This window comes from Carcharhinus amblyrhynchos, chromosome 7 (assembly GCF_965287045.1).
Source record: "Carcharhinus amblyrhynchos chromosome 7, sCarAmb.v2.hapA, whole genome shotgun sequence".
NCBI lineage: Eukaryota > Metazoa > Chordata > Chondrichthyes > Carcharhiniformes > Carcharhinidae > Carcharhinus > Carcharhinus amblyrhynchos.
In genome coordinates this window covers 64,796,857-64,824,780 of record NC_137330.1, presented here as the reverse complement: position 1 = coordinate 64,824,780, position 27,924 = coordinate 64,796,857, and the positions used below count along the sequence as shown (strand labels likewise).

At 43.7% G+C, this 27,924-nt stretch overlaps 1 protein-coding gene across 1 annotated transcript; it reads left to right on the top strand.

The window, feature by feature from the left end:
* Positions 1-334: 334 nt before the first annotated feature.
* On the top strand, positions 335-27,826 carry LOC145345481 (axonemal dynein light intermediate polypeptide 1-like). The gene is made up of 6 exons (XM_080193305.1): positions 335-415; positions 8,560-8,669; positions 13,988-14,157; positions 22,885-23,063; positions 25,747-25,911; positions 27,791-27,826. The coding sequence occupies exons 1-6, from the start codon at positions 335-337 to the stop codon at positions 27,824-27,826; spliced, it is 741 nt and encodes a 246-aa protein (XP_080049431.1).
* The last annotated feature ends 98 nt before the right edge of the window (positions 27,827-27,924 follow it).

The window sequence follows — 27,924 nt, the reverse complement described above, 5'->3', positions numbered from 1 at the left end:
AAATCTGCGAAGTATTCCTGCTTTTAATTTCAGATTCCCGGACAGGACCTGCAATGTATTCTGCTTTTAGACATTGACACCGAACTGGCAGTTGGAGAGATGTTGGCGGAGTTGTCACAAGCATGGGGAGTTTTATTTGCACTTCCCCCCCATCCACTCCCCGGCGCCAGTGAGCCAGATGTGGAGTGAGCAGAGTTTGGGGTGTTGTGTAGGCAGTTCCCTTGGAGACGGATTGTTACACCGTTTAACTCCAAATCGCACGTCACCTTGCTCCTGTGTTGAAACTGGATCGAATTATTGCTGCCTGGTTGTGTTATTAATAAAACTACAAATAATGATCCCCGCCTCTGAAACACTTCTGAAGTTTAATAACCCACATCTAATTAATACGCACATCGGAGCATCATCGTCCAAGGCAAGTACAGTGTTGAATCAGGCCTTTTAACAGGTTCAAAACCATTTCAGATGAGAATAGCGGCTCTAATTTGCAAGTTTACAGGGATGAGCAGGACTCCCTGTCCCGAATCTCCATCGTCCTTAGCTTTGCTCGTGCCGGCAGTACCATTGCCACATTGGTTCCCATTTATTATAATCAGCGTACATGTGTATGCACACGATTGTTACTGTATTTCCCGCTTGCATTGGCTGGGCTGTCGATTATCTAGAAATAGGGCATTTTTTATTTATTGGTAGAATTTAAATGAATATTTACCAATTCTTCAACACTTAAAACGTTCTTACAACATTCAAACTCTTCTGTACATATCTTCTAAATTATGGAAAAGTCATGTTAAAGATTTTTACAGTGGTACAGGATAAAGTTCAAGAACCAAATAAATCTGAAGAACACATGTTATACATAAAACATCAAATATTGCATTCCACCAGAATATTAGGTTAGGTTGGAGGAACTGGGACTACTCTACTTGGAGCAAACAACATGTGTTGATAGAAGTGTATGAGTTTGGCCATGCTAAATTGCCCCTTAGTGACAGGGTAAATAAGTAGGATTATGGGGATATGGTTTGGGTGGAATTGGTCAGTGCAGACTTGATGGGCTGAGTAGCCTCCTTCTGCACTGCAGAGATTCTATATGATAATTACTGCTTTGGATAAGAGGGGTGGGCGTAGATGAGATGTTCTTTTGGACAAGGAAGTGCTATTCCCATTAGCTGATGGTACAATTACTAGGGGGACACAGATTTAAGATCTTGGCCGAAAGATACAGGGTGAATGTGAGGAAGGACCTTTTTATACAGCAACTGGCAACGACTAAGACTCACTGCCCAAGAGGGTGGTGGAAGCAAAGATGATGAAAAGGAAGTAAACTGCAGGTCTCTGTGAAATAGAGTGGGGGAATGTGAATGGTTGGATTGCTCCACTGAGAAACAGCACAGACCTGATGGATTGAATGACCTCCTGTGCCATAAATGACTCTAGTACAGACTGGATTTTATGTTTTTTTGCAGGGTAAGGGAGGTGGAATGGAAATTGAGATGTCTGCTTGCTCCCACCTTTGCCATCTCAGCGATGCAAACACCAGATGGCCAAACATTGGCCACTGAGCAAGATGGAAGCCAATTAGCCTGGGAGCTCCATGCCCAATTGGGAGCCTAAGATGGGATGTCATGTGACATAGGGGTTACGCTGTGACCAGGTAGTCAATCACAGGTCCCCTGCTCTCTCAAACTCTCTTCATTTCTTATGGTTCAGAAGTTAATAAATTAAGTCAAAGTTTTTACAGACATTGCCCCTTTCACCAGCAGAATCTGCCATGGTTCAGGTGGCAGGCATCATCTTCTACCCTTGTCATTCATACCTGTTGTGAAGCATTCCCAATCATTTTCCCATCTGATGCCCAGAAAATGCAGCAAGTAATGGAAATTTGCATTAAAATCATTCTTTTTGAAAAGCTCATTAATTGGTTATTTAAAAATGGCAGATGGGCTTTGATTTACACACCTACTCACTTGTCTTCCACATGTCATGCTGCATATTCATGAAAGGGTTGGGGGAATTAGGTATTCCTGATCTGCAGCCATAAACTCCAGCACTATGACACCATGAGCTTAGCTGAGGCATTGCCATGTCACTTAGTGTATTGATTAGCCTGGCTGCTTACTATTAACTGTTGCAATATCTGAACCTCAAGATTAATTAATATTTAGAAATCTATACATATAGTTAATCCCACTGCAATGATAGCAATATGCTTAATTCACAAGGATACACTTGAACAGTTGAGTCATTTGAAACCCGATAATGTCTGGTTAACTAGCAATTTCTTAATAATAGGAAATACGGAAGCTGAGTAATATGACTATTTTCATGTTAGAATCAAAATAATACTTTACTCAGAATAATCAAATAAATAACACATTGCAAAGCAACATTTTGGATTTCATTCTTGAATAATTACAATCCATCCATGGCTCCAAATCATTGAGGAAAAATTGGGCTTGAGTATTATGACCACTTTCATTCCAAAATATTATCCATGTCACTGGAACAAATCTCTGATACAAAGTTTACTGGATATCAGATTGGTAAAGGGATTAGTGGGTGTTCAACTAACATCCACCAACTACATGTGGTGCAGGCAGTTCAAGATGTCAATCAGTGTAAAATGCTTAATTGAATACAGAGCTGCTATTTTGGAGTTCCATGCTCCAGTTTACTCCTAACCTTCCACAGCTGACATGTGTTTAGCAATGCGAAGGACCATCCACCAGCATTATTTAAAGAGATTGTCAACTGCTTACAGGTTAGTTGTGGATTGTTTTTTCTGGCTGTAACTGCAATGCTACATGCTTTTGGTGCTTTTCCAAACTTCTTAAAAGTTTCAGGAGTCTACAGAGTTGATGTTAAAGTACTTTCTCTTGACTTAAGTGTGTGCGTAAACTAATTGCTTCCGGCATGACTGGGAGTAGGTTATCAGAGGCTGCGGTCACTCGAAGAGGGTGAAGGAAGTGAGGGCTCTTAACAGAATGCCATGTCTACAGACTTTCTTTAGTTGTTAGTGAGATGGATGCATGTGTTATGGTACCTTGGAAGCTTGTATTTAGAGCTATGAATGCTGCATTTTGAGATCATACAACACCAAGATGAGATTGAATGACACCCGTTTGAGCTTCCAAAGTAAGACTCAAACAATGGTTGTGCTGTAATGGAAACTGAGACATCAGCTGTCAGACAACAACAACTCACATTTTATACCACACCTTTAACATGATAAAATATCTCAAGATGCTTCAGAGGAGCATTGCACAACAAAATATGAAGTGGACTGCATGAAATATTAAGATAGTCGATCAAACTCTTGGTCAAACATATAGGCAATTGTTTGGATGGTGGGTCTCATATCTGAGACCTACTATCTGAAACTGGGAACACTTGCCTCTTGGCTCGGCATGCACTGCAGCCATTTTGCGTTCTTATGAGTGTTAAGTGGCTGCGAGTGGGATATCCAGTCCTTGCCCGACCGGCTGCTGTCCAGACCTTGCAGTGGCAGTGGACAGAAGAAGTAATGCAGGAGGATTCCTGAGATTAAATCCAGGCAGTGGAGAGCCAGGTAGGTTCCAAAGGTCCTAGGGTGTGTGAAAAAGGAGATCAGGGTTTTGGATGAGAGGCTGGGATGGGAAGGGAGGTCCAGCAGCCGCCAGACATTAATGCTTCCGCCAGCCTAAAAGTTGAGGGTTGGAAATGGTCCTTAAGTGACCAGTAGTTGTGTCCGATTCAGGGCCTCAAATGGGGTAAAAGCGAGCTTTGCAACCGTGGCCTTACGACTCCAAAGTCAAATCACTGTATTGTCAGGGTAAGTGGAAACCTGGAGGGAATCCCACCCTTTCAATTCCATGCTTGTCCATGATGTGTGACTTGGAGAAGATTGTAGGTGGTGGTGTTCCCATATACTTGCTGCCCTTGTCCTTCCAGGTATAAGACTCATCGGTTTGAAGGGTGCTGTCTGAGGAGCCTTTGAGGGTTTCAGAGTAGAACTGGCAAGGCCTTGGAGAGCTCCCTAGATATTGTATTGTGGTCCAAATGAGCACAATGAAATGTCTGATCTATTGGAAGCTCTCGGAAAGCCGGCGTGCAATTCCAAGGAGCTTGGAGAAGTCCAGCACCAAACTGGATTGTGTAAAGCTTGGATCCCACTTCATCCAATGTGGAATGGGTGGCCTGCTCCATCAAAAGAACTGTGAAACACAGGGGATGCAGGATATTTCTTCTCCTTTTCACCTCCAAATGCAGTGTCTGGAAATCTGTAGCCTGTATTTTCCTATGTTCAACCATTCTCTGCACTTTCAATGTGAGATTCACTTGTGTTATGACTCCCAGCCTCCTCCAGCCACAATCCAATTTAAGAAGGAAAACAGAAGATGCAGGAAAAACTTAGCAGTCTGAACAGCTATCATTTGCTGATTTCACAAAGGCATTATGGTGGAGTGGATTGCATCCCCATCTCTGATCGAGAAGTTCTGGGTTTGAGTCCCATCCCAGAAATGATAGTGAAGAACATGGTAGTTCATTACGCTGCCAAACAAATTGATTATCAAGCTGTAAATCTTTCCAATGCATGCCTATGGCAGATGATAAGAAACCTGGTCAGCCATTCGGTGAACAGGAAGTTGGAGCCTCTACCATAACCATAACATGGATGTAAAAGTGCATATTACCACAGAAATGTAGACTTCCTGAGTTTCATTGTGGCACCGTCAATGACTAGTTACAACAAAAAAGTGACAAATCACTCAATGAACCTATTAAATACTCCATCTGAGGGAATAGGTGGTTAAAACATTGAGCTGTCACTGAGTTTCAATCACTTTGGGATGAATGTGTGGTCTCTGCCCTGCCAATATGATGTGAGTTTAGAATCTTCAACGTAATTCCTAATAAAGATGAGATAGTTCAAACTGCATTTCATTTGGCAATGAATTGATAATCTTATTCAGGAACTGTAAGCTCAGTTCATGAGAGAGAAAGGTGGTTTGTTAGCACCTCTTTATTGGGTGATGCGAGTGCCCTTCAAGCTGCAGAACACCATGAGTACCTTGGAAACATCATGTTTTGCAGGAATTAGCAAGCGTGTAGTGACTGTTGAAATATGCAGAGCAGACAAATCATGACGTCAATCAGTGTACAAAACTGATTTGATAAAACTGATTGTCATTTTGGATTTCAACACTCCATCCTGCATGATCTCTTAACCTCACACAGTTTACAATGTATCAGTAGCACGGAAAAACCCCACAAGCACTGTTTAAAGAGAACATCAACTACTTACAGGATAGTTGCTGATTGATTCCTTCTGGCGGTTGCTGTCAATCTGCAAGTGTTTGTTACTTTCTATAGTTGCTTCTTGTTGCAGCCAGTGGTGCGCGCTTTTCCTGTTTTCAAGGCTTTTTCACAAATTGATACAACTAGACATGAGTTCACTCATCAGTATTCCAATTGGAATACAGCATGACTTGGAGACTGATCAGAGGGCATGCAGAACAGGATGAGCAGCTGAAAGAGACACAGAAGGAGAAAGGAAAAGGGCCGTCTGCAAAATACCTTATTGGCTCAGGGTGTTAAGGGAGCAATTCTCCTACTTGAACCTCAGTGAAGAACGATATGTCAGGCTCTGCACTTCAGTAAGGACACTTTCTGAAATCTGTTGCCTGCTGCAATCACAACTGCAACCTCTGATCTGGGCAAGGAGCACATTGTTAATGGCTGTGAAGATGATTATGGAGGCGAATTTATTTGCATCTGGCTTTTTACAGGCTGGAACAGGATATATTGGCAAGATTTCACTGTTTGCCATTTACTGTTGCATAAGGAAGTCACTGAAGCTTTCTAGAGAGCTCACTTTATTTTGACCTCTCTTGCCAGAGACAAGCAAGTGCCTGGCTCTGTGAAGATTACAGGCTTTTCCAAGGTTTATGCTACCATTGACTGAAACTTGGGACATAAGAACTTGGACTTGGGAACAGGAGTGGGCTGTTTGGCTCTTTGAACCTCCTCAGCATCGATAAGATCATGTAGTTTCAATTCCAATTTTCTGTCTGTCCCCTCATAGCACTTGAATCCCTCGTCTAGCTACACTCCCTTGACTGCACATATATTGCTTTGCAGGTGTCACATGTCAACACTGTTTTATGGCAGAAATGATCAGGAATACACTCCCTTAACATCCTGCTGGTTTGTAATCATAGGCAACAAATCATTCAGATTAATGCTCAGTATCCTAGAAGCTGTCATGGTGACTTCATTCTACAGCAATAGGCTACAGCTACATTCTAATTACCATAGCAAAGCAAAGGGTGGACACTGGAAGTCAAAGGCTGTCTGCTGACAACATGGCTAATGACTCTCAAGCGCAATCCATACACATCTGGAAAACAAACATACAAGGCAAGTCAGGCTGCTATGCAAAATGTGATTGAACAGATCACTCGGGGGTGCTTTTAAAACACCTCCACTGCTTAGATCTCTCTGGGAGGTCATGTGTTACTCAACAGATTGTAAAGTCTTTTCATGGTATGCTGCATTCTGCACAGCTTCAATTTCATGAGGGGCCAGTTTTTCTATCAACTGTATATCAACCAACTGTGGATAATGGGAGGAGGAAGAAGAAGTGAGTAGGAATGGAGTATGAAGACAGAAAGTCTTGCAACAACTGTACAGGACATTGATGAGACTGCATTTGGAGTACTTTGTACAGTTTTAGTCTCCCTATGTAAGGAGGGATATATTTGCATTGGTGGCAGTGCAGAGAAAGTTCGCTGGGCTGATTCTTGAGATGGAGGGATTGTCTAAGATGGAGGGATTGTCTAATGAAGAAAGGCTGAACAGAATGGGCCTTTACTCCTGGAGTTAATGGGAAGTAATACAGTTGAACCATCTAAAAATCTGAGGGGACATGACAGGGTAGTTGCTGAGAGACCTCATGAGAGAATCTAGAAATTAGAGGCTTAGTTTCAAAGTATGAGATTTCCCAAATAAAACAGAGATGTGGAGGAATTTCTTCTTTCAGTTTATTAATTTTTGGAATTATTTATTCCAGAGAGCAGTAGAGACTGGATCACTGGATGTTTTTAAGGCTGAGCTAGAAAGAGTTTTAGCAAAAGGGAGTCATGTATTTGTGGTGGGGTGGATCAGAAATGGAATTAAAGCCACAATCAGATCAGCTATGATTTTATTGAATGGCGAAACAGCTTGAGAAGCTAAGTGTTCTACTCCTGCCACTATTTCTCTATGTTTTTATGGTTGGACTATTCATGAACGTATCCAATTGTAATACTAGTAGCCATAACCCCAATTCCCCTCACATTATATTATCTTTGTCAATGACCGTAACACTCCCTGCCTATTCACAATGCAAAAATAAAGGCCACCAATCAATAAACATTCCAAATTAAAGTTATAAGTGGAATTATGCATAAAAATTTGGTCAAAATTATTTTCAGGAAGTAGCTTCAGGATTAGATAAGAAGACAGAGACTGACCAAATGAATACACTACTGTAATCAGTAGGGCTGATAGCTGATGGTGACATTGCGAAGCAAGGAACAAATTCATCTTAAGTTTGAAGATGTCCTGAAATCATATAGGGTGTTTGGCACAGCAAAGATTAATGTGGGACTGGAGAAAGTATCACTCCCAGCGTGATATTGTGTCTCATGGCAGTAGACAAGAGGCAAAGCTGTATGGAGACACTTGACCAGGAATCAACATGGAGTTCACTCCTAGTCTGGGTTATACTTTGTACATATGCTTTTGTTATGGATTACCGACAAATACTGCTGTGCAACCTTATAAGCCTCTGAACCTTTGTGAGATCTACTGAACAAACCCACACAATAAAGATCATTTCAATTGTAATCAATAGACATGGATTACTATCAGACTGTTGATTGCTGCACTAATTTTCAAGGGTTTTCCAATTTTGCCTCTGGAGATTAGTCCTCCAGTAGTTTTTCTGAATTCATGGTTCAGAATTGGGTATGTTTATGAGCAGAATAGATTGTGATTATTTGGCCCTGGCTGTTCTTTGCTTGACCTATAGTGCTCAAGGTGAGAAATGCCACTAGTAGAATCACATAGATTAGATCAAATGCATAAGAACATAAGAAATAGGAGCAGGAGTAGGCCATCTAGCCCTTCAAGCCAGCCGTGCCACTCAACAAGATCATGGCTGATCTGAAGTGGATCAGTTCCACTTTCCCGCCTTCTCCCCATAACCCTTCATTCCCTTGTCTATCAAAAACCTATCTACCCGTTACTTAAATATATTCAGCGAGGTAGGCTCCACCACTTCAATGGGCAGAGAATTCCAGAGACTCACCACCGTTTGAGTGAAGAAGTTCCTCCTTAACTCCGATCTAAACTGCCGCCCCCCCCACCCCCCAGTTATTTTGAGGCTGTGCCCTCTCGTCCTGCTATCCTTTCTAAGTGGGAAGAATCTCTCTACCTCTACCCTATCTATCCCCTTCATTATCTTATATGTCTCTAAATACACATGTAAAGAATTAATTTTAATAATTTATTCACCCTGTTTGGATTACATAGGCCGATGGAAAAGTAAGCCCGACAAAATGTGCTATTGCAGCAACTAAGGGATCAGATGAACACAGCAGACAGTCAATAGAATGTATTTTAAATGCAATATTACCTCCAAGGTAAGCAGATTTTAGTTTGCTTCAAATGGTACTCTTGGTTGTATTCAAATTTTAAAAAAGGTAATCTAGACAATTTCTTCAACTTTTGAACAATGTTCATAACATTGCAAATGGAAAATATATAAATAACAAGATGGCCCTACAAATATGCTGTGGTTTCTGGATTGGTACTGACTAAAGCAGGTTTTGGTATGAATCATTAAGTAGTTCATGCAAATTATTTCATGATCAGGTAAATATGCAGAACAAGTTATACCAGCTTGGTAAACCTTATTGCTATGTAATAATTAGGAAATAATGAATATGCTTTACTTATTGATTGGTTTACTTAACATAAACAGAATAACTATATTCTGCCCTCCAGTCCAAAGATGTATCCTTCTCCCTAGTTTCCTGCTTTTTACTAAACCTATTCCTGCTGTCCAGTTGCCTGCCCTGCATCCTTTTTAAAATAAAACAGACCCAATATCAGCTTTTAGTGAAACTAACACTCATCCTTCCAAGTAGATTATACTTGTTTGATTTTACAATGAATTTAAAAGAAGGAGATATGATCTCATTGGAACATTTTAAATCCTTAGAAGGCTTAATGAGGCAAATTCTGGGAGGATGGATGTTCCCTCTGGTTGGAGAGTTTAGAACCTAGTAGTCATTCCCTCTGTGTTGGGAGTATGCCTTTGAGGACTGAGATGCAGAGAAATGTCTTCAATTAGAAGGTTGTGAATCTCTGGAATTCTCTACCTAAGGGAATTGTGAATTGTGAATGAGAATTAAGATGAGGAGAAATGTCTTCATTCAGAAAGTTGTGAATTTTGGACCCAAATGGATTGTGAATGCTTCCTCATAAAGCCATAGAATCCTACAATGCAGAGGGAGGCCATTCAACTCATCGAGCCTACACTGACAACAGCCCACCAGGCCCTACCCCCTCAAACCCATGTATTTAAGAACATAAGAACATAAGAACATAAGAAATAGGAGCAGGAGTAGGCCATCTGGCCCTTCGAGCCTGCCCCGCCATTCAATAAGATCATGGCTGATCTGTCGTGGCTCAGTTCCACTTTCCCGCCCTCTCCCCATAACCCTTAATCCCCTCTCTTATCAAAAACCCATCAACCCGCTTCTTAAAAATATTTAGCGAGGCAGCCTCCACCACTTCAACGGGCAGAGAATTCCAGAGATTCACCACCCTTTGAGTGAAGAAGTTCCTCCTCAACTCCGTTCTGAACTGCCCCCCCTTTATCTTGAGGCTGTGCCCCCTAGTCCTACTGTCTTTTTTGAGCGGGAAGAGTCTTTCCACCTCTATCCTATCCATCCCATTCATCATCTTATACGTCTCAATGAGATCTCCCCTCATTCTTCTAAACTCTAACGAGTACAAGCCTAGTTTATTCAGCCTCTCCCCGCTTTACCCCGCTAAACTTCCTGATATCAAAGGACAATTTTAGCATGGTCAATCCACCTAACCTTCACATGTTTGGACTGTGTGAAGAAACTGGAGCACCCGGAGGAAACCCACACAGATACAGAGAGAACGTGCAAACTCCACATAGACAATCACCTAAGGCCGGAATTGAACCTGGGTCCCTGGTGCTGTGAGGCAGCAGTGAAAGCCACTGTGTTGCGCTCTGTTGAGCATATTCAAAACAGAAGTTCATAGATTTTAGTTATTAAGGCTATCGAGGCATGTAGTGGCAGGGCAAGGAAGCAGAATACAAGTCCAGTCATAAATCATATTGATTGCAAAAGCAGCTTCGAGGGCCTTCTGACATATTCCTTCTCCTGTTGTACTTATGTTCTTTTATTCAAAGGTCAAATGATCCCTATTGACTTTGGCACATGTCCTGCTTGAAACCTCTTTAACTCCCACTCAATATCAGCAAGACCAAAATCCTCCAACAGCCCTCCCCTGAACAAGCCCCTGTATCTTCGACCACTGCCTTACAATTTATGTCGATGGCTTGGATGAAAAGATTGTTTTCAAATTTGCTGATGAGACGACGATAGTTAGGAAGGTAAGTTGTGAAGAAGACCTAAGAAGGCTATAAAAAGATATAACTGGATTAAGTGAGTGGAAAAGATCTGCCAAATGGAGTATAATGTGAAATTGTCCTTTTCATCAGGAAAAATAAGAAAGAAACAGATTATGTAAATAATGAGAGATAGCAGAGTTCTGAGCTAATGGGGAATCTGGGTATCATAGTGCATGAATCACCAAAGGTTAGAATGCAGGAACAGCAAATAATTAGGAAAGCTAATAGAGTGTTACCATTTGTTGTAAGGGGATTTACAAAAGTAGCTAGGTTATGCTTCAGTTATACAGGGCACAAGTGAGTCCACATTTGGAATACTGTGCACAGTATTGGTCACCTTATTCAAGGAAGAATATAAATGCATTGGAAGCATTTCAGAGAAGTTTGACTTTTGACTAGACTAATACTGAGAATGTGTTAGTTGTCTTATGAGGAAAGGTTGGACAGACTAGGCTTCCATTTGCTGGAAGAGCTAAAAAGTGACTTGATTGAAACTTGACAGGGTAAATGTGGATGGCTTCTCTTGTGGGAATATCTGGAACTCAGGCATACTGTTTAAAATTAAGGGGTTGCCCACTTAAAACAGAGTAGAGGTAATTGTTTTTCTCTCAGAGGTTATGAGTCTTTGGAACTCTCTTCCTTCAAAACGTGCTGGAAGTGGGATCTTTGGATACTATTAAGGCAGTGGTGGATAGATTCATGTTGAGCAAGGGGTTGATAGGTTATCTGGGCTAGGTGGGCTGCAGATTAGAGATTACTGTCAGAGCAGCCATGATCTTAATAACTGGCAGCAGAGGCCTGAGGAGTTGAATGGCCCATTCCTGCTCCTTGCTTGTATTGTTATTGGTGGGGAGACATAAGAAGTCTTTGAACATTTCTCATGTCTTGGCAGCTATTTTTCTGAAAAGGTTACCATCAAAGTGAAGATCCAGCACAGAATCAACTGTACCAGTGCAGCTTTCCGAAAATTGCACAGCCAGCAGAGATCTCCATTTGAGGACAAGGGTCATTTGGACCTGAAGCATTCATTCTATTTCTCTCCACAGATGCTGCCAGACCTGCTGAGTTTATCCAGAATTTTCTGTTTTTATGTCAGATTTCAGTGGTATTTTAATTTTATACCTCAGACCCTGTCTTGTTACTGACAGTCTGGGAAAACTCCTGCAGAAATCTCAATGACAATTGGCTGCAACAGTCATGAATTTGGGCCAGTGTCCCTCCTGCTTTTGTTATTCTTTCTATTGTCTTCTCTCTTTCATTATTTCATGCTTGGTTTTTATGCACACTTTCTGTGATCATTGCACTGAATGGGCAGAATTTAATGAGGGGGTGCAAGGCCTGACAATCACCACCCCTATGGATGATCTCTGGGAGCCCTGAGAAAATTAAGTCCCCAGGTGGCAGTGGGAACCTTGCTGCCAGGGTTCCCAGCATCATGGGGGACCTTCAATTGCAGGACTTCCCGGAGGAGGGCAGGAGGCTTGCCTTGACACCATTTAGACGGCAGCTCCCTGGTAGCGGTGGTTACTGCCAGTAATGCATTTCGGTCTTCATAGTGTTCAACATGGAGTGATAGCAGGATGGGAGTTGCTGAGAGGGGGATTTGAGGAAAGGGCAGGGCTTTACTTTCGGTGACTGCCCCAATTTCCAATCGGGCACTGTGCACCTATGAATGAGGAACTACCCTCCCTCACTGCAAACCTTCCCATCTCAGATTTAATCTGGGGGGTGAGGGGGGTAGGGGGGTGGGTGTGGAACCACGCAATGGATGGTTTCCTACCCTGGCACCTGTCCCACCTGGTTAAATTGCCTTGGAACCTACTTTTGAGGGTGGTTGGGTCATTAAATTTCACCCAGTGTGTCTCTTTCTTTCTCTGTCAAAAGTTTTCTATTGTTGTTACCAAGATAAATGTCTGAATTAATTAACTTCTTTTAAAGTAACCTTTAATTAAGATTACATTGGAGTAGGGTGCAGATTTACACATTTGTTAATATGCTCAGTCTGTGCAGAGGAACCCTTTAAATAAGATACCCGGATTACAGAAGGTCTGAGGTCACAGTGGGTGGGAGAAGCAAACACTACCCCGCCAACAATCTGATGTGAAAACTGTGTCTCTCACCTTTTTTAACAAAGTGGCACATGATACCATGGAAATGGCTGCCATTGCCTTTGGCGAGTCAAATGCCAATTACGCTCCCCTGCTTTTGGACTTTGCCAATTTCACAAAAAATCCTGGCCAATACCTTAACACATCAGAGGAAAGATTAAATATTGCTGTGAAAAAGTATCCAAATTACATGCTGAAAATGGTGACAAAATGCACTTTAAGAAATCAGCAAAATAACTCTTTACTATTTGAAAAGCACTAAGTGTGCTAAATCTTTCAATAGTCAATCTGAACACAGTCTCAGAGGAAGCATTAAATTTTAACTACTTTGTTACAAATATGGATATATGATGTGATGGATTGGAAAGCAAAATACCCCCTAAAAGGAGCTTGAAAATAAAATCAAGGCTGTGATTTATTCCTTTCTGTAAATGGGAATCTTTTGAGTGAGTGAAGTAAGTATGTTTTAGTTGGATGTTTTCTCATGAATGTGAAATTTGAACCAGTCGGTCAAGCTTCATTACTTACGGATATATTAGACAGCTATTAGACACAAAATTCCCAACATTCACCATAGCATCAGCACAGGATCCATGGAAATCCCAAATAATCTGTGCAAATGGTGTCCAGAGTTTCGATGGATCTTTTGACAAAGTTGTAGTGGACAATTGATAATACTCTGCAGAAATTCAACCCCAAAGCTTTTAATTACCATTAGCTATATGGCAAAAGAATGGATAATGGAGGAAAAAAAAATGCACAACCATGTGATTTAATAGTAAAACATCCTTTACTGTTTAACTCAATATGTCACCTGTTTTCCTGCTTGTAAAGACTTCAGCATGTTTTCTATATTAAAGGCATTCTGTACTATTGCTGTAAAGTTGCTTTCTTTTAATGTTCGTGCTGCCAAAAATAAACCCTTCTGTGTTGCAAAAGGAAAACACTTGATTTATTGCATCATCTCCCAGAGTTGACTGATGTTTATTGTGTCCCATTATGAAAATTACTGAAGCAACATTAATATTGGTGCATAGACTGGAACATCTTCAGTCTTACAGAACTTGACTGTATCTTTAGGGTATATACAGGGATAATTTCAGCCAACCTGCTGGGAAAACACTACAGTGACTGTGGGATGAGAATGTTGTAATTTAATATTTCTTCCTTTCTCCAGACAATGGTCAGAGGATGGGAATCTGTGGATTCAATATATATCTTCTGCTCCAGCCACACGAACAGATGTGATAAACTTGCAGGACAAATTAGATCGGAAGCTGCAACAAAGGCAAGCTCGGATAACTGGAATTTGCCCAGTTCGCCGGGAACTATACGCACAATGCCTTGGTAAGAGATGTCTCTATTCAAAAAGGCAGAAACTTATCCTTAAGTTTTCTTTTATTTACCAACCCCTCACTGTCTTATATACCTGTTCCCTCACCGCCTCATATACCCACCCCTCACCACCTTATACACCAGCCCCTCACTGCCTTATACACCAGCCCCTCACCACCTTATACACCAGCCCCTCACCACCTTATACACCAGCCCCTCACCGCCTTATACACCAGCCCCTCACCACCTTATATATCCGCCCCTCACCGCCTTATATACCCGCCCTTCACTGCCTTATATACCTGCCCCTCACCACCTTTTATATCTGCCCCTCACTGATATATCCACACCTCACTTTTTTTCATGACCTAAGGGTTTAGGATTTACTTACTTAATTTTTGGTGCAGGCAACACTTAAAAATCAAGATCAACTTTTCCTATTTAGCATTAAAACATTTAACATTTAATTTCTTCAATGCATACCTTGCTTTTCTTTGTATTTTTCTAGTTTATATGCAGAAATAGTGAAGTGGAGATGCTGGTGTTAGGCTGGGGTGGACAAGATGAGAGGTCACATGACACCAGGATACAGTCAAACAAATCAAAGCTTTTGGATCACTGCTGCTTCAAATTCCAAAAGTTTGTGATTTCAAATAAATGTGTTGGATCGGAACCTGGTGTCATGTGACCTCTCATACACGAATAAGAAAACATTAAGAACCAATGATGGCTGAATCATACATGATGAAGCCTGAAGTCTCTTCGGGTGATAACATTGACTATGCACATGTATGACAGCTATGTCACTAATATTTTACAGGTTGAATATGTTGAAAAGATCAGTTAATGATCAAAGTATGCTTGTTATTAACAAAAATCCTTGACTTCATTATGATGACTGATGAATGGCTTAATATTGGGGAAAATTATATCATTACAGAAAATATTAGAAAGCCAACATTTGCTGAATATGAAGCCAGTTTAATCAAGAAAGGGTTTCTAAAGAGGTAGACCATTATATTTTGATTATGATAAATTTGCCTGGACGCCAGGACTTTTGAAAAAAGCAAGGTGTGAAATTGAACATTTTTTTTCTCAGCTTGTTATAAAATAATATTGTCAAGAAATCTGCCAAAGCAATCATGCTAAACATCCAGATTATATATTGAAAGAGGCCTATTCTGTGGTTTGCTGATATCTGCCGAGGGCAGAGTCATTCCCATTGGCTGCTTAAGAATTAAAAGTCATGATGCTTGTATATTTATCCAAGGGCAGCTTTAAATATAAACAAGTTTACAAGTTTGTTTTAACAAAACATGGTGTTCAATATAGGATGCCATGTTGCCAATAGAAATTTCATTCAGCCATCTGCTGAACTTTATGCCATTTGGGTTGTTTGGGAAGAGCTTTGCAATGCAGCAATTATGTGCCTATGTATCAGATTTGCTACATGACATTGAGGTCCAGTCCTTCCCACTGCCTGTGGGGCAGGGCGAAGTGTAGAAGGCGTGGGAGGAGGGAAAGGTGGGGGGACGAGAGCAGAATAAATCAAATAATCCCTACAGTGCAGCAAGAGGCCATTTTGCCCCATTACATCCACATCAACTCTCAGACAGAGCACTCACAATGGCCAATCCACCTAACCTGTACATCCTTAACTGTGGGACAAAACCAGAGCACCTGGAGGAAACCAGAGAACATGTAAACATGTACACCAACAGTTAACCAAAGCTGGGATTGAATCTAGGTCCCTGACATTGTGAGTGCTAACAACTGCACCACTGTGCTGCCAATGAGGAGAAAAAGCAGGACTGACCACTGGAACGTATAGCTGCCAGAATTCTTAGAGAGCAGTTCAATGAAGAATGTTTCACATGAACTAACCCTCCCATTCCCATCTAACAAAGACTTCTGTAATTCTCCACCATCCTTACCACTATCATCTGCCTGTCTTCCTTGATTTCAGCCACGTCAACACCAAATTCAGAACAAAAATCAAATTTACCCTACAGCTCAATTCTATCTGTATAATATTTAACACTTAATAATGAATCGCCCTTGTGCAATCCCCCTACTGCCTGTCATAGTTGTTATATAACCTACTGCTCCTAAGAGGGGTTTGCCCCAGTGGCTCCAGCGTGAGAGTTGACAGGTTAAGATTGAAGTTCAGTAAGATGTGAGGAGGGCAGAAAGAAGCAATATTCTCATTTTGACAATGCTGGGACATTGATGAATGTTTTCTAGCATTGCAACTGTGTGCTGGTAACTAAGCTGCTTGTATATACCTTGTTATAATCACTTTCTGCTGGCCAGCGAACATGCTTCCTACCTCTGGGGAAACTGGGTCATTCCCCATTGGTCACTACCTGGACAAGAGCCTCCACAGCAGGATTCAAGATATTGCATGCCCGCCTGGACATTTTGTGGTAATTATTTTTCTCAGTAATGTTCTCTGGTGGCTACCGTTAGAGTGTACCTCCCCTTTAAGAAGTGCTGGCTATTTTTAAGTGGTACCAGAGTCATCAGATTGACCGTTCTCCTAAACAGTTGAGCTAGTAAAGAGTGGGGGTAACATAGTTATACATATAACTCACAATCTTTCAGCATTGGCACTTAATAGGCAGTGGAGACAATGGAAATTCAGTGAAGCAAAATATGAAATTCGAAAATACTATTTGACCTTATAATGGGTCTACTTATGTAATTATATAAACAGACTATATAATTTTTGCTTACTGTTATTATCCAGCAGTTGGTAAGTGATTATTATCCAGCAAGTGGCAAGATTTCTTCACACTTAGCCTCAAGTATAGTTGAGCAGAATTCTAAAATATCAAACTGACATCATCTTGAAGCTGAAAGATGATTTTTATCGATCTTATTTCATTGTGGAGTGAGGTGGAGGAGGGCAGGACAACAACAGACGAGAAAACTTAGAGGCGACCCTGCCCCAGCCATTTTCCAGACCCATTCACATATTTTATGAGAACCAAACAATGAATTGGTTGCTATCAGGGTTGCCTTTAAAAGACAGCTGACCACCCCCAAAAAGCTGTCAGCCAATCAGTGCCACTGAGGGGTAGCCATTTCTGGCACTGCAGGTGGAAGAAGAGGATGTCACAGAAAGATGATGCACTCCCAACCAAGTAAGTGTAGTCCCGGGCATCAGAGTCCAGTCAGGCTGAGCCAGCCAAGGGGGTTGGGACTGTTTGGGAGGGATGGTGATGCCATTTCTGTGGGAGTGGACATTGTTGCTGGAGGTTCCTCCATGGACCAAAGAGTGTCAGAACAGGAGGTCCCTCCCTGAGTCTGCTGTGAGGCTGCCAGGCATCACTAAGCATTCTCCCTACACACAGAGGGCCGACCCGTTATTGTAGGATATCTGGAAATGGATTTATCTATGTCTCTACATGGCATCAATGTCACGTGACGCTGTGGTTGAAAAGTTTTAGTTGACCAAGCAAGATGTACTGGTAAGAGCTCTCCAACAATGTGTATACAATACTTTATTCAAATAAAGACTGCACAATATTGTTTGAGTGATTGGTGTGTTGGAGTTTGAAGGATAGAAGGAAACGCAATACCAGCCACTGATAAAATGCCAGTTGTGGTGGAAAGAGCCCCTTAATTGGCCAGTTAAGTGGTTCAGTTGGCCTCTGTGTTGGAGCGCCATCTGTTCACTGCCTGTAAGATGGTGGCCAGGATTTTCTGACACCCCCACGGTAGTTTTCCTGTGGTGGAGGTGGCTCTCCAATGGCTGCCAGCTGGATCCTCTGGCCCCACTGAAGACTTTATATGGCTCGTTTGCCCTGCCAAGGGGAAACAACTGCAGACGTTCGCTTTTGGTGGGGCAAAAAGATCCCGCTGGTGGGAAAAGCTGGAAAATCCTGCCTGATTTGGCAATAGGAAGACAATGGACATGCCATTCCCTGCCTTCCCATGACTGGCTCTCAAAATGCCATTTACCTACAATGAATCTTTGAAAGATTCTAATCAAGTCTCAGTACACCTATTATCTAGGTGCTGTCACATAGAACTCCTTCCATCTAAGAACATAAGAAATAGGAGCAGGAGTAGGCCAACTAGCCCTTTGAGCCTGCCCCGCCATTCAATAAGATCATGGCTGATCTGTCGTGGCTCAGTTCCACATTCCCGCCCTCTCCCCATAACCCTTAATCCCCTCTCTTATCAAAAACCCATCAACCCGCGTCTTAAAAATATTTAGCGAGGTAGCCTCCACCACTTCAACGGGCAGAGAATTCCAGAGATTCACCACCCTTTGAGTGAAGAAGTTCCTCCTCAACTCCGTTCTAAACCGCCCCCCCCCTTTATCTTGAGACTGTGCCCCCTAGTCCTACTATCCTTTCTGAGCGGGAAGAGTCTCTCCACCTCTATCCTATCCATCCCATTCATCATCTTATACGTCTCAATGAGATCTCCCCTCATTCTTCTAAACTCTAACGAGTACAAGCCTAATTTATTCAGCCTCTCCTCATAGCTCAACCCCCTCAACTCCGGCATCAGCCTAGTAAACCTCCTCTGCACTCCCTCCAAGGCCAAAATATCCTTGCGTAAGTGCGGCGACCAAAACTGCACACAGTACTCCAGCTGCGGCCTCACCAATGCCCTATACAGCTGCAGCAAGACCTCCCTACTTTTATATTCAATCCCCCTCGCGATGAAGGCCAGCATCCCATTCGCCTTCCTGACCACCTGCTGCATCTGCAAGCTGGGTTTTTGCGACTCATGCACAAGGACCCTGAGGTCCCTCTGCACCGTCGCCTGCTGCAGTTTTTCTCCACGTAAGTAATAGTCCTTCCTACCATTATTCCTACCAAAGTGGACCACCTCGCACTTGCCAACATTAAATTCCATTTGCCATTTCCTTGCCCATTCGCCCAGCCTACCTAGATCCTTCTGCAGACTCTCACCACCCTCCGCACAATTTGCCTTTCCACCAATCTTGGTGTCATCAGCAAATTTGGACACCCTACACTCGGTTCCCTCCTCCAGATCATCTATATAAATGGTAAATAGCTGAGGCCCCAGCACCGACCCCTGGGGCACTCCACTAGTCACCATCCGCCAATCCGAATAGCACCCATTGACCCCCACTCTCTGCCTCCTATTTGACAACCAATCCTCTATCCAAGCTAACACCCTACCCCCAACTCCATGCCCCCTGACCTTCTGCAATAACCTCTTGTGAGGTACCTTGTCAAACGCCTTCTGAAAATCAAGAAAGACCCCATCCACCGGCTCTCTTCTATCCACCGCCCTAGACACATCCTCATAGAACTCCAGTAAATTTGTCAGACACGACTTCCCTTTAACGAAACCGTGCTGCGTCTGCTCTATCAAGCAGTTCCCCTCAAGATGCCTCGCTATTTCCTCCTTGATGACGGATTCTAACATTTTACCTACAACAGACGTTAAACTAACAGGCCTATAATTCCCCGCCTTTTGCCTGGCACCCTTCTTAAACAACGGCGTAACATTAGCCGTTTTCCAGTCTTCTGGCACTTCCCCGGAATCCAGCGACGTCTGGAAAATAACCACCAAGGCATCCACTATCTCCTCTGCCATTTCTTTCAGGATGCATTCCATCCGGTCCTGGGGATTTGTCCACAATCAGCCCCTCCAGCCTGTCGAGCACCACCTCTCTAGTAACAGTAATGTCATCAAGACCCTCCAGTCCTACCACCTTTCCATCTCTAACATCCGGCAAATTATTCACGTCCTCCTCCGTGAAGACAGAAACAAAAAAGTTATTCAAGATCTCAGCCATTTCCCCATCCCCTACCACTAAGTCCCCCTTCTCATCCTCTAAGGGACCAACGTTCACCCTAGCCAGCCTCTTCCTTTTTATATATTTATAAAAACTCTTGCTATCCTTTTTTATATTAAGCACTAGCCCAGCTTCATAGTTTCTCCTACCCTTCTTTATCAACTTCTTTGTCAATCTTTGTTGACATTTAAACCTCTCCCAATCCTCTTCTCGCCCACTACTCTTAGCTACTCTAAACGCCTCTGCTTTTAATTTAACACTTTCCTTCACCTCCTTCGTTATCCACGGCTTATTACCTCTCCTCCTACAGTCCTTTTTGACCATCGGAATAAATTTCTGCTGAGCACCAAGAAAGATCTCCTTAAAGATCCTCCACTGCTCCTCAGCAGACCTACCTTCCAACGCGCTCCCCCAGTCCACATTCACCAATTCTTCTCTCATCCTACCGTACTCCCCTATGTTCAAACAAAGGACGCGTGTCCAGGAACCCACTTTCTCCTCCTCTATCTGCACCAGAAACTCCACCATACAATGATCACTCTCCCCAAGAGGATCCTTCGCCGCAAGTTCCCTAATTCTACCCGCCTGATTACATAGCACCAGATCCAAGATAGGTCGCTCCCTCGTCGGCTCCAACACACACTGTTCCAGGAATCTATCCCGGCAGCATTCCAAGAACTCCTCCTCGAGCCCACCGTGTCCAACATGGGTCGACCAATCAATATGCAGATTGAAATCCCCCATAACTACGGCCATCCCATTCCTGCACACCGCACTTATTTGCGCGTTAACAGCCCGCCCCACCTCCAGATCATTATTCGGGGGCCTATAGACGACACCCACCAGCGTCTTCCTCCCTTTGCTGTTCCTAATCTCTACCCACAACAATTCCACGTTCTGCTCCTTGGCTCCAATATCATCCCTTGCTACCACCCTGATGCTATCCTTAATCAGCAGAGCTACACCCCCCCTTTTCCCTCCCACCTATCCTTCCTAAACACTTGATACCCCTGGACATTCAGCTCCCAGTCCCTGTCACCTTGCAGCCACGTCTCTGTAATGGCCACCAGATCATTAATTTCTTGGAACTTAATGCTTCAGTTGGTTTACACTCTTTTTTTAAATCATTCATGGGACATGGGCATCGCTGGCTAGCCAGTATTTATTGCCCATCTCTAGTTGCCTTTGGAAGGCAGTTGATAGTCAACCACATTACTGTGGCTCTGGAATCACATGTAGGCCAGACCAGGTAAGGACAGCAGATTTCCTTCCCTAAAGGACATCAGTGTACTCCAGATAGGTTTTTCCAACAATGGATGATGGTTTCATGGTCATCAATGGATTCTTAATTCCAGATCCTTTTTTTATTGAAATCAACTTCCACCATCTGTCATAGTGGGATTTGAACCGTGGTCCCCTGAACATTAACTGAGTTCCTGGATTAGTAGTCTAGCAATAATACCACTAGGCCATCGTCTCCCCTTTCATTTTATTATTTCTAAATCAAACTAACAATGAAAGTAATGACTACTGATTGTCTGGTTGTCAACTCTAAAGGCTTGTTTCTCAATTAAACAGATACCAGCACTCCAAAGATTGGCCCAGTCAGACTGTAGTTTTAATAGGACTGATATTTTGCATGATACATAAAGAAGGGTTTCCATGGATCATGTTAATTTGCTACTGTATAGAAAAGGTTAAATAAATCAAAAATTTTCATGTTTAGTGAAGATATATGACTTTTCTACATATTGTGGGCAATTCTCCCAAAAGTGCTGAATTGGTGGGAAAATTGTTCTAAATCCCGACTGTTCTGAAAGTTCAACTTCTCACCTGACTCTCTGCACTCTGTGCACTGAAGAGGTCTCAGTTGAGAATCTCATTAAAAACCCAGGGTCTATTTGTGCTGGAGTTTGACAGTTCTGGAGCACTCCTCATGCGCAGTGGCCCCAAACTATCAATCTCCTATTTGCTGGCCAGCCTGATTGCTGGCCAGCCCGGGACCCCCACAGTGCTACCCCTCCAGCACCCTCCCAACACCAGATCGCGGTCCCCACAACAATTCCCGGGTCAGCCCTGAACCCACCCCCCCCCACCTGTTGGAGTGCCCCGATGGGCAGATCCCTCCCCGCTGCTGACCCTTCCCCCCCGCCCGGGGCAGGCCCCCAATCCCTCTAGCTCGCCCCAATTGCTGCCCTCCCTCCATCCCAGTCCAATCCCCATTCAGAGTGGCAGTGGGACCTCCCCATCCACCAATTGCACTTAGGCCCTGCCCCCACCTTGGCACAACCCACCAGGCAGTGCTAAGATGCCCCATGGGCATGGGCACTTTGCTCCTAGGGGTGCCAGGGGCCAGAGGCTGGCACTGTCAAGATGCTCATGCCCAGGGGGCACCACGGTCCCGTTCCCCCCCCCCCCCCACCTCCCCACTGCCTGACCCTGGGGGAAGGCCTCGATTGCCCTCCCTTCATTCTGGTGGGGTCTCCTGCTAGTTCCCCGAATGTGAGGAGCTAGTCTGAACCGTGCTGGAATGAAGTACTCCTAGCGGGTGGGAGATTCGATCAGGACCTGAAGGCTCCCAATAATTAACAAATCTACATATTTAAAATAGATTGAAAACAGATTTAAAGGACTTACCTGCCTTCTCACCAGTTTTCAGCACAGTCTGGCTGGGGACTGTTTAAAGTCTGACAACACCAGGTTTTAGTCCAACCTATTTATTTCTGTATGGACTGTTTGCCAGCCCTGGGAGATGCACATGTGTTCCTGGCACATGTGCAAAATCCTTGCTCATGGCCACAGATGCGCGTCACCTGGCTGGACCCGTCAGAAAAGTGGTGGGCCGCAATGGGGGAATCGTGGTCATTATTTTAAAATTGATAGTAGTTGATGCTGTAACTTATTACTACTTCAGTGCTTTAACATTGTTTTTGATTTGAATTCTTTTACAGATGAACTCATTAGACAGGTGACCATCAATTGTCCAGAACGTGGATTGTTGCTTCTTAGAATTCGTAACGAACTTCTCATGACCCTTGAAACTCATGAGACCTTGTATGAAAGCAGTGTTGCATTTGGCTTGAGGAAGGCTCTGCAAGGAGATCTAGAAAAGATTCACCTGCGAAATCGTGTAAATTGTTGCGACAAGGATTACGGATGGCATTTAATCAGAGCAACAGATTCTCACCCACTGGCTGGTCTGGCGAGAACCCTCCTTTGGGGAAGGCCTACCGTGTGAAGTGCCCAGCGGCAGAACTTCCCTGGGATTAAGAACCCTGGGGGCAGAAATCTCATTTTCCGAGGGCTACTGGTCAGTCAGAAGCTGGCAGATGTCCATTGCAGCTGTGCCAACTGGAACAGTAGCAGCTGTGAGAAAGTCACCCACCAGAGGCCCAGACCTGAATTTTCACAAAGCCAGCAGGACTGCACACTTCAGCCAAGTGTGGAATCCTGCTGGCTCCAGAGCCCTGATTCTGAAATCGCCAGCCTCAAACCCAGTCCCCAACCACCACTTTCAATTGCACTTAGGCCCTAAAAATTGCTTTTACTATGGCACACTCCTCAGCTATTTTTGAATGGCTGCTGGATGACCAATAAAAATTCTTACCAGGGCAGCCACTGAGGCACTCTCTGTTTTATACGTACTTAATCAAATAGGACTACTTACAGGCAATTGGAGGCCGAACTGACATGTCTGTATTTAAATTATGCAGTTTAACAATGTTACGGCTTGAAGCAATGGCTATTCAGGATTGGGGAGATGCCATTAAAATGTTCAGTATAATCGAACATTATCTTAAATATTGTCAAGAGGCTGCGTGCCTCAGAATGAATTATAAATTGTTATAAATGTAACCCTTGCTAGTCACGTTTACTAAGCCAATTGGGAAACACAGCTGTTAGAGAGTTGAGGACGGCTGAATCCTGGAGTGAATGGGTTTTCCACATATCTACTAGATCCAGTTTATCCACTTCCAACTCTCTCCTGCTTCCAAAGCTGCCACTCTCCTCCTCCACCACCGACTCTTCTGATCTCACCCCGATACTGACCTTTCCAATCTCCTCACGGAGGCCCCTGATCTCCTTCTCCCCAGAAAAGCCCTTCCAGTCTCCTGAATCACCAACTTTTCTAATCTACTTCCAGAAACACTGACCTCTCCCTCCCTCTCTGCTCCCTGGCTGTGGCCCAGTGTCAAAGGCTGACCCACCTGTGAATGAGACAACCCTCAATCTGCTGCAGCTGGGAAATGGAGGGAAAATGTATTAAATCTGTTAGGGCCTACCAGGTAGCCTGCCTTTAAATAGCACAGCTTCACACCATTCTCCTCCCCTACTGTAAACTAATATGGGGTAGTGTCAGGTTGGTGGGGCCTAGGGATGACTCGTGGGAATGGGGGGGGGGGGGTCCCACTACTATTCTGTCGTCAGGAATGGTGAGGAAGGAAGGAGGCCAACAATCTGAAGGAGGCAAGGTAAGCTGGGGGGACAGTTAGTCTGCTGGAGAGGTCGGCACTATGGTGGAGGGAATAACTGTTGGGGGGAATTGGTTAGGTGGGGGGGGGTTGGAGATTGGGGCTGGCAGGGAGGAGGGGTTCAGTGCTAGGCCTGGAAATGGTCAGAGAGCCAGCGATCGAGCTGGCTAGCAATCGGGAGGATGTCAGTGTGGGGCCATTGCACGTGTGTCAATTTTGGCACTAACAGATCAGAACATGCGCAGTGGCCTTCTCAGCCTGCTGATTTCAGCCTCTCCAGCGGGGTTAGGCCTCACCTTTTGAAATTTAATGATATTCACACTGGTGGCCTCTGCAGTGCACAGAGTGTGGGAGATTCTTCTCTCAACTCCTACTGAAAAAACAACAGTGTGAATTACTGCAGTTTTCACGCAAATTTGACACTGAGAATTTTTTGGGGAGAATTTAAAAGGGCAATAAGTTGTTGCAAGTTTTTGTTCTTAAAAAGAGAGCAAAGAGACCACAAAGCAGTGTTTTGAGTGGAAAAGTAAAAAACAAATGCTTGAAATACTTGGTCTCGATAGAGTTGGAAAGTGAAGAGACTGAGATTGCCAGGTCCAAGTAGCTGTCCCTGCAGTGAGAGACTGCAGGCAGCAAATTCTCAAAGGAAATCCTCCACCTATTTAGAAGGCAGTATGAAGATGTAGAGAAATGGGCAGCCAGTGGGCTGCCACACTCTGTTGCGTTTTTCCTTGTGAATAAGTACCCTGTGTGGTTCCGCTGAAGTCTATAGCACGCCTCATTACAGTAAGTGTGTAAGGTGATGAGGGATTAGAGTGGGCTGCGGGTCTTGGGTGTTCTGGGGTGTAGTTGGCAGGTGGCAGTAGTGGTTGGGTAGTTGGGTGGTCAGAGCATGTGTAGTCTGAGGCTTTGGGAGTTGGCCATAGAGTAGTTAGGGAGGAGGGCATAGTTAGGGTGTTCAGTGGAGGGGTTGGTGGGTCAGTAGTATAGTTACACAGGAGTTAGAACTAATTTCTGCTAAGAGAGTCAGATGTCTTCATCTTTAAATCAGAGCTTCGGAGGATTCCAGCCACAGGGTATTTGTCCAACAGAAGTTGAAAATTTCTAGGCATCTTTGGTGCAATTATCTTTTGGGATACACCCCTCCTGAGAGTGGAAGATCTGTGACAGAGTGGCAGAGAAAGATAGTTGGAGTCGATGCTAGTATCATTGAGATGCTGCAATCTAACTTGTACTTTATTGTTGAAGCAGTATAACTGAGGTCTTTCTTTACAAGTCATCTGCAAAAAAAATTGGAAAATCTTTTGCAATACAACAGTTTTTAATTCTGTCTTCCAATAGATTCATGCTCTTGAACATGCAATCAACAATCTTCAAAGTGAACTTAGTGAACTTAAAGCTAAATATGAAGCAGCTGAAAAACGAGCTGCTGAGTGGAAAATGTTAGATGACAAGCGACATTCAGAAGAAGCTCGTGTTTTTAGAAACACCAATCAACAGCTGAAGGTAAAGTAGTGAATTCCAAATGCAATGTTGCTTAAGATTCCCTGAACTATTCTGTACTGACATGAAAGCAGTTATAACATTTTATGACCATAAACACTTCATGTTCACTGCTTCCCTTTGCTTCCAGTAAGGTATGTGGAACTTGCTGCTGGAGGAGGTAGTGGAAGCAGATGCAATAGTGACTTTTAAGGGGCGTATTGAGAAGTACATGAATAGGATGGGAATGGATGGATATGGTCCTGGAAGAGTAGGGGGTTTTAGTTCAGTCGGGCTGCATGGTTGGTGCAGGCTTGGAGGGCCGAAGGGCCTGTTCCTGTGCTGTAATTTTCTTTGCTCTTCTTTGTTTTCGTCTGCAAGGGTCAATTGAGTCAAATTTTAAGCTTTCTTCACAGCTTAAACACTTTAATGTTGTGAAAGCCACTTAAGGTGTGCAACATTGTTTTACAATTCTCCCCCCAAACTCATTGTTCCCCTCCCAAACCTCCTTCCTGGCCTCTTTCTTGAATACCACCTCCTCTACCCCCACTCATCCTTTTCCTGCCCCGCAATCCCTGACCCCAGCCGGACCTATGTGTCAAATCTGGATTTTTCGGCATTTGGAAATGCTTGTAGTTCCAGCAGTGGTTACTGATGAGTAACCAGTGAGACTCCACCACCCCCACTGATTACTCCAGGCCCTGCCCCCTTGGCACTGCCCCATTCCTGATGAACAGTGCCAAGATGCTCCTGGGCATTGGCACTTTGCCCCTTGGATGCTACCAGGATGCCAATGCCCAAGGGGTGCCACCAGCCCCACCACCCAACCCCCTGGGGTCTGACTGCCCCCTTCCCTTCAGTAGGGTTGGGCTGCTAGTTCTCTGAAAGTGGGTATTCTCTGCTGGAGTGAAATATTCTGGCAGGATGGGAGATGCAAGCAGGCCTGGAGACTTCAGTCCTGGGCCTGCTAATTGTATTTAAAATTCTATTACAATGACCATGTAAATGGTCTTTGTGCCTCCCTGCTGAATTCCAGTACAGTGCAGACGCCACTGGAAATCTGGCATTGGGAGATGCAAGAAGGGCAGAATTGCAGCGCAACGGGATGGGAGAATTGTGGCCACTGGGTGGGATTATATGGCCTTGCTTGTCTGGAAACTGTAAAATCCCACCCAAGGTCAATGGACCTTCTCATTGTCCGCCCCTTGCGCTTTGATTCCTATTGTGGGCAGGACGGTAAAAGTCTGGCCATTGTGTTGCTTCCCCAGGATTTAGTGCTGAAAGGATGGCAGTTTTTGATTACATGTCAGTGGCTTGGACTTGGTGAAACAGGCACAATTTCGAAGTTTGCAGATGACTTGGGAATGTAGGAAATAGTGAGTAAGTAGTAATAGACTTCAAGAGGGCTTACACAGGCTAGTGGAATGGGCAGACACATGCCAGGAAATTCAAAACAGTAAAGTGTAAGCTGATTTGGCCACAGATTGCCCTGTGGAGAGATTCCCCCTCCACAATGGTATTCCAACAACCATGGCTGTTTTTCATTTTCAATTTGTTGAAGTTTGCTTACAGGATAGATACCTTCAGATGGAAGGTATCTCCCTCAATTGTAACAGCAGGTGCAGCTCCTTTCATGCCAGAGTGCCTCCTTTTGACCCTCCAACATCCTTCTTCATTTGATGGTGAGCATGCCCTCTGGTCAATAAGTGGCCAATCCAAAAAAAATCCATGGTGTGGGTTTACGATCTGCATTTGACCCTGATATTGGCACCCTGGTCCAAAATGCAAAATTCAGTCCATGGTTTCAAATCATCAAAATATCCCTTCTTCAGCTTGGGATATTCATCAAGTGTTTTCGAATGCTGTGTCCTGCACAATAACAATTATGTTTTCTTTTACACAGCTACAACTCGAAGGTGTTATTACTTTCAGAAGATGAAATGCACCCTGCTTTGAACCCATACATGTCGGGCAGCATTACATTTAATATATCTTTCATCAGTGGTTCTGTTTTAATGCCTCACATCACAAGGAAAA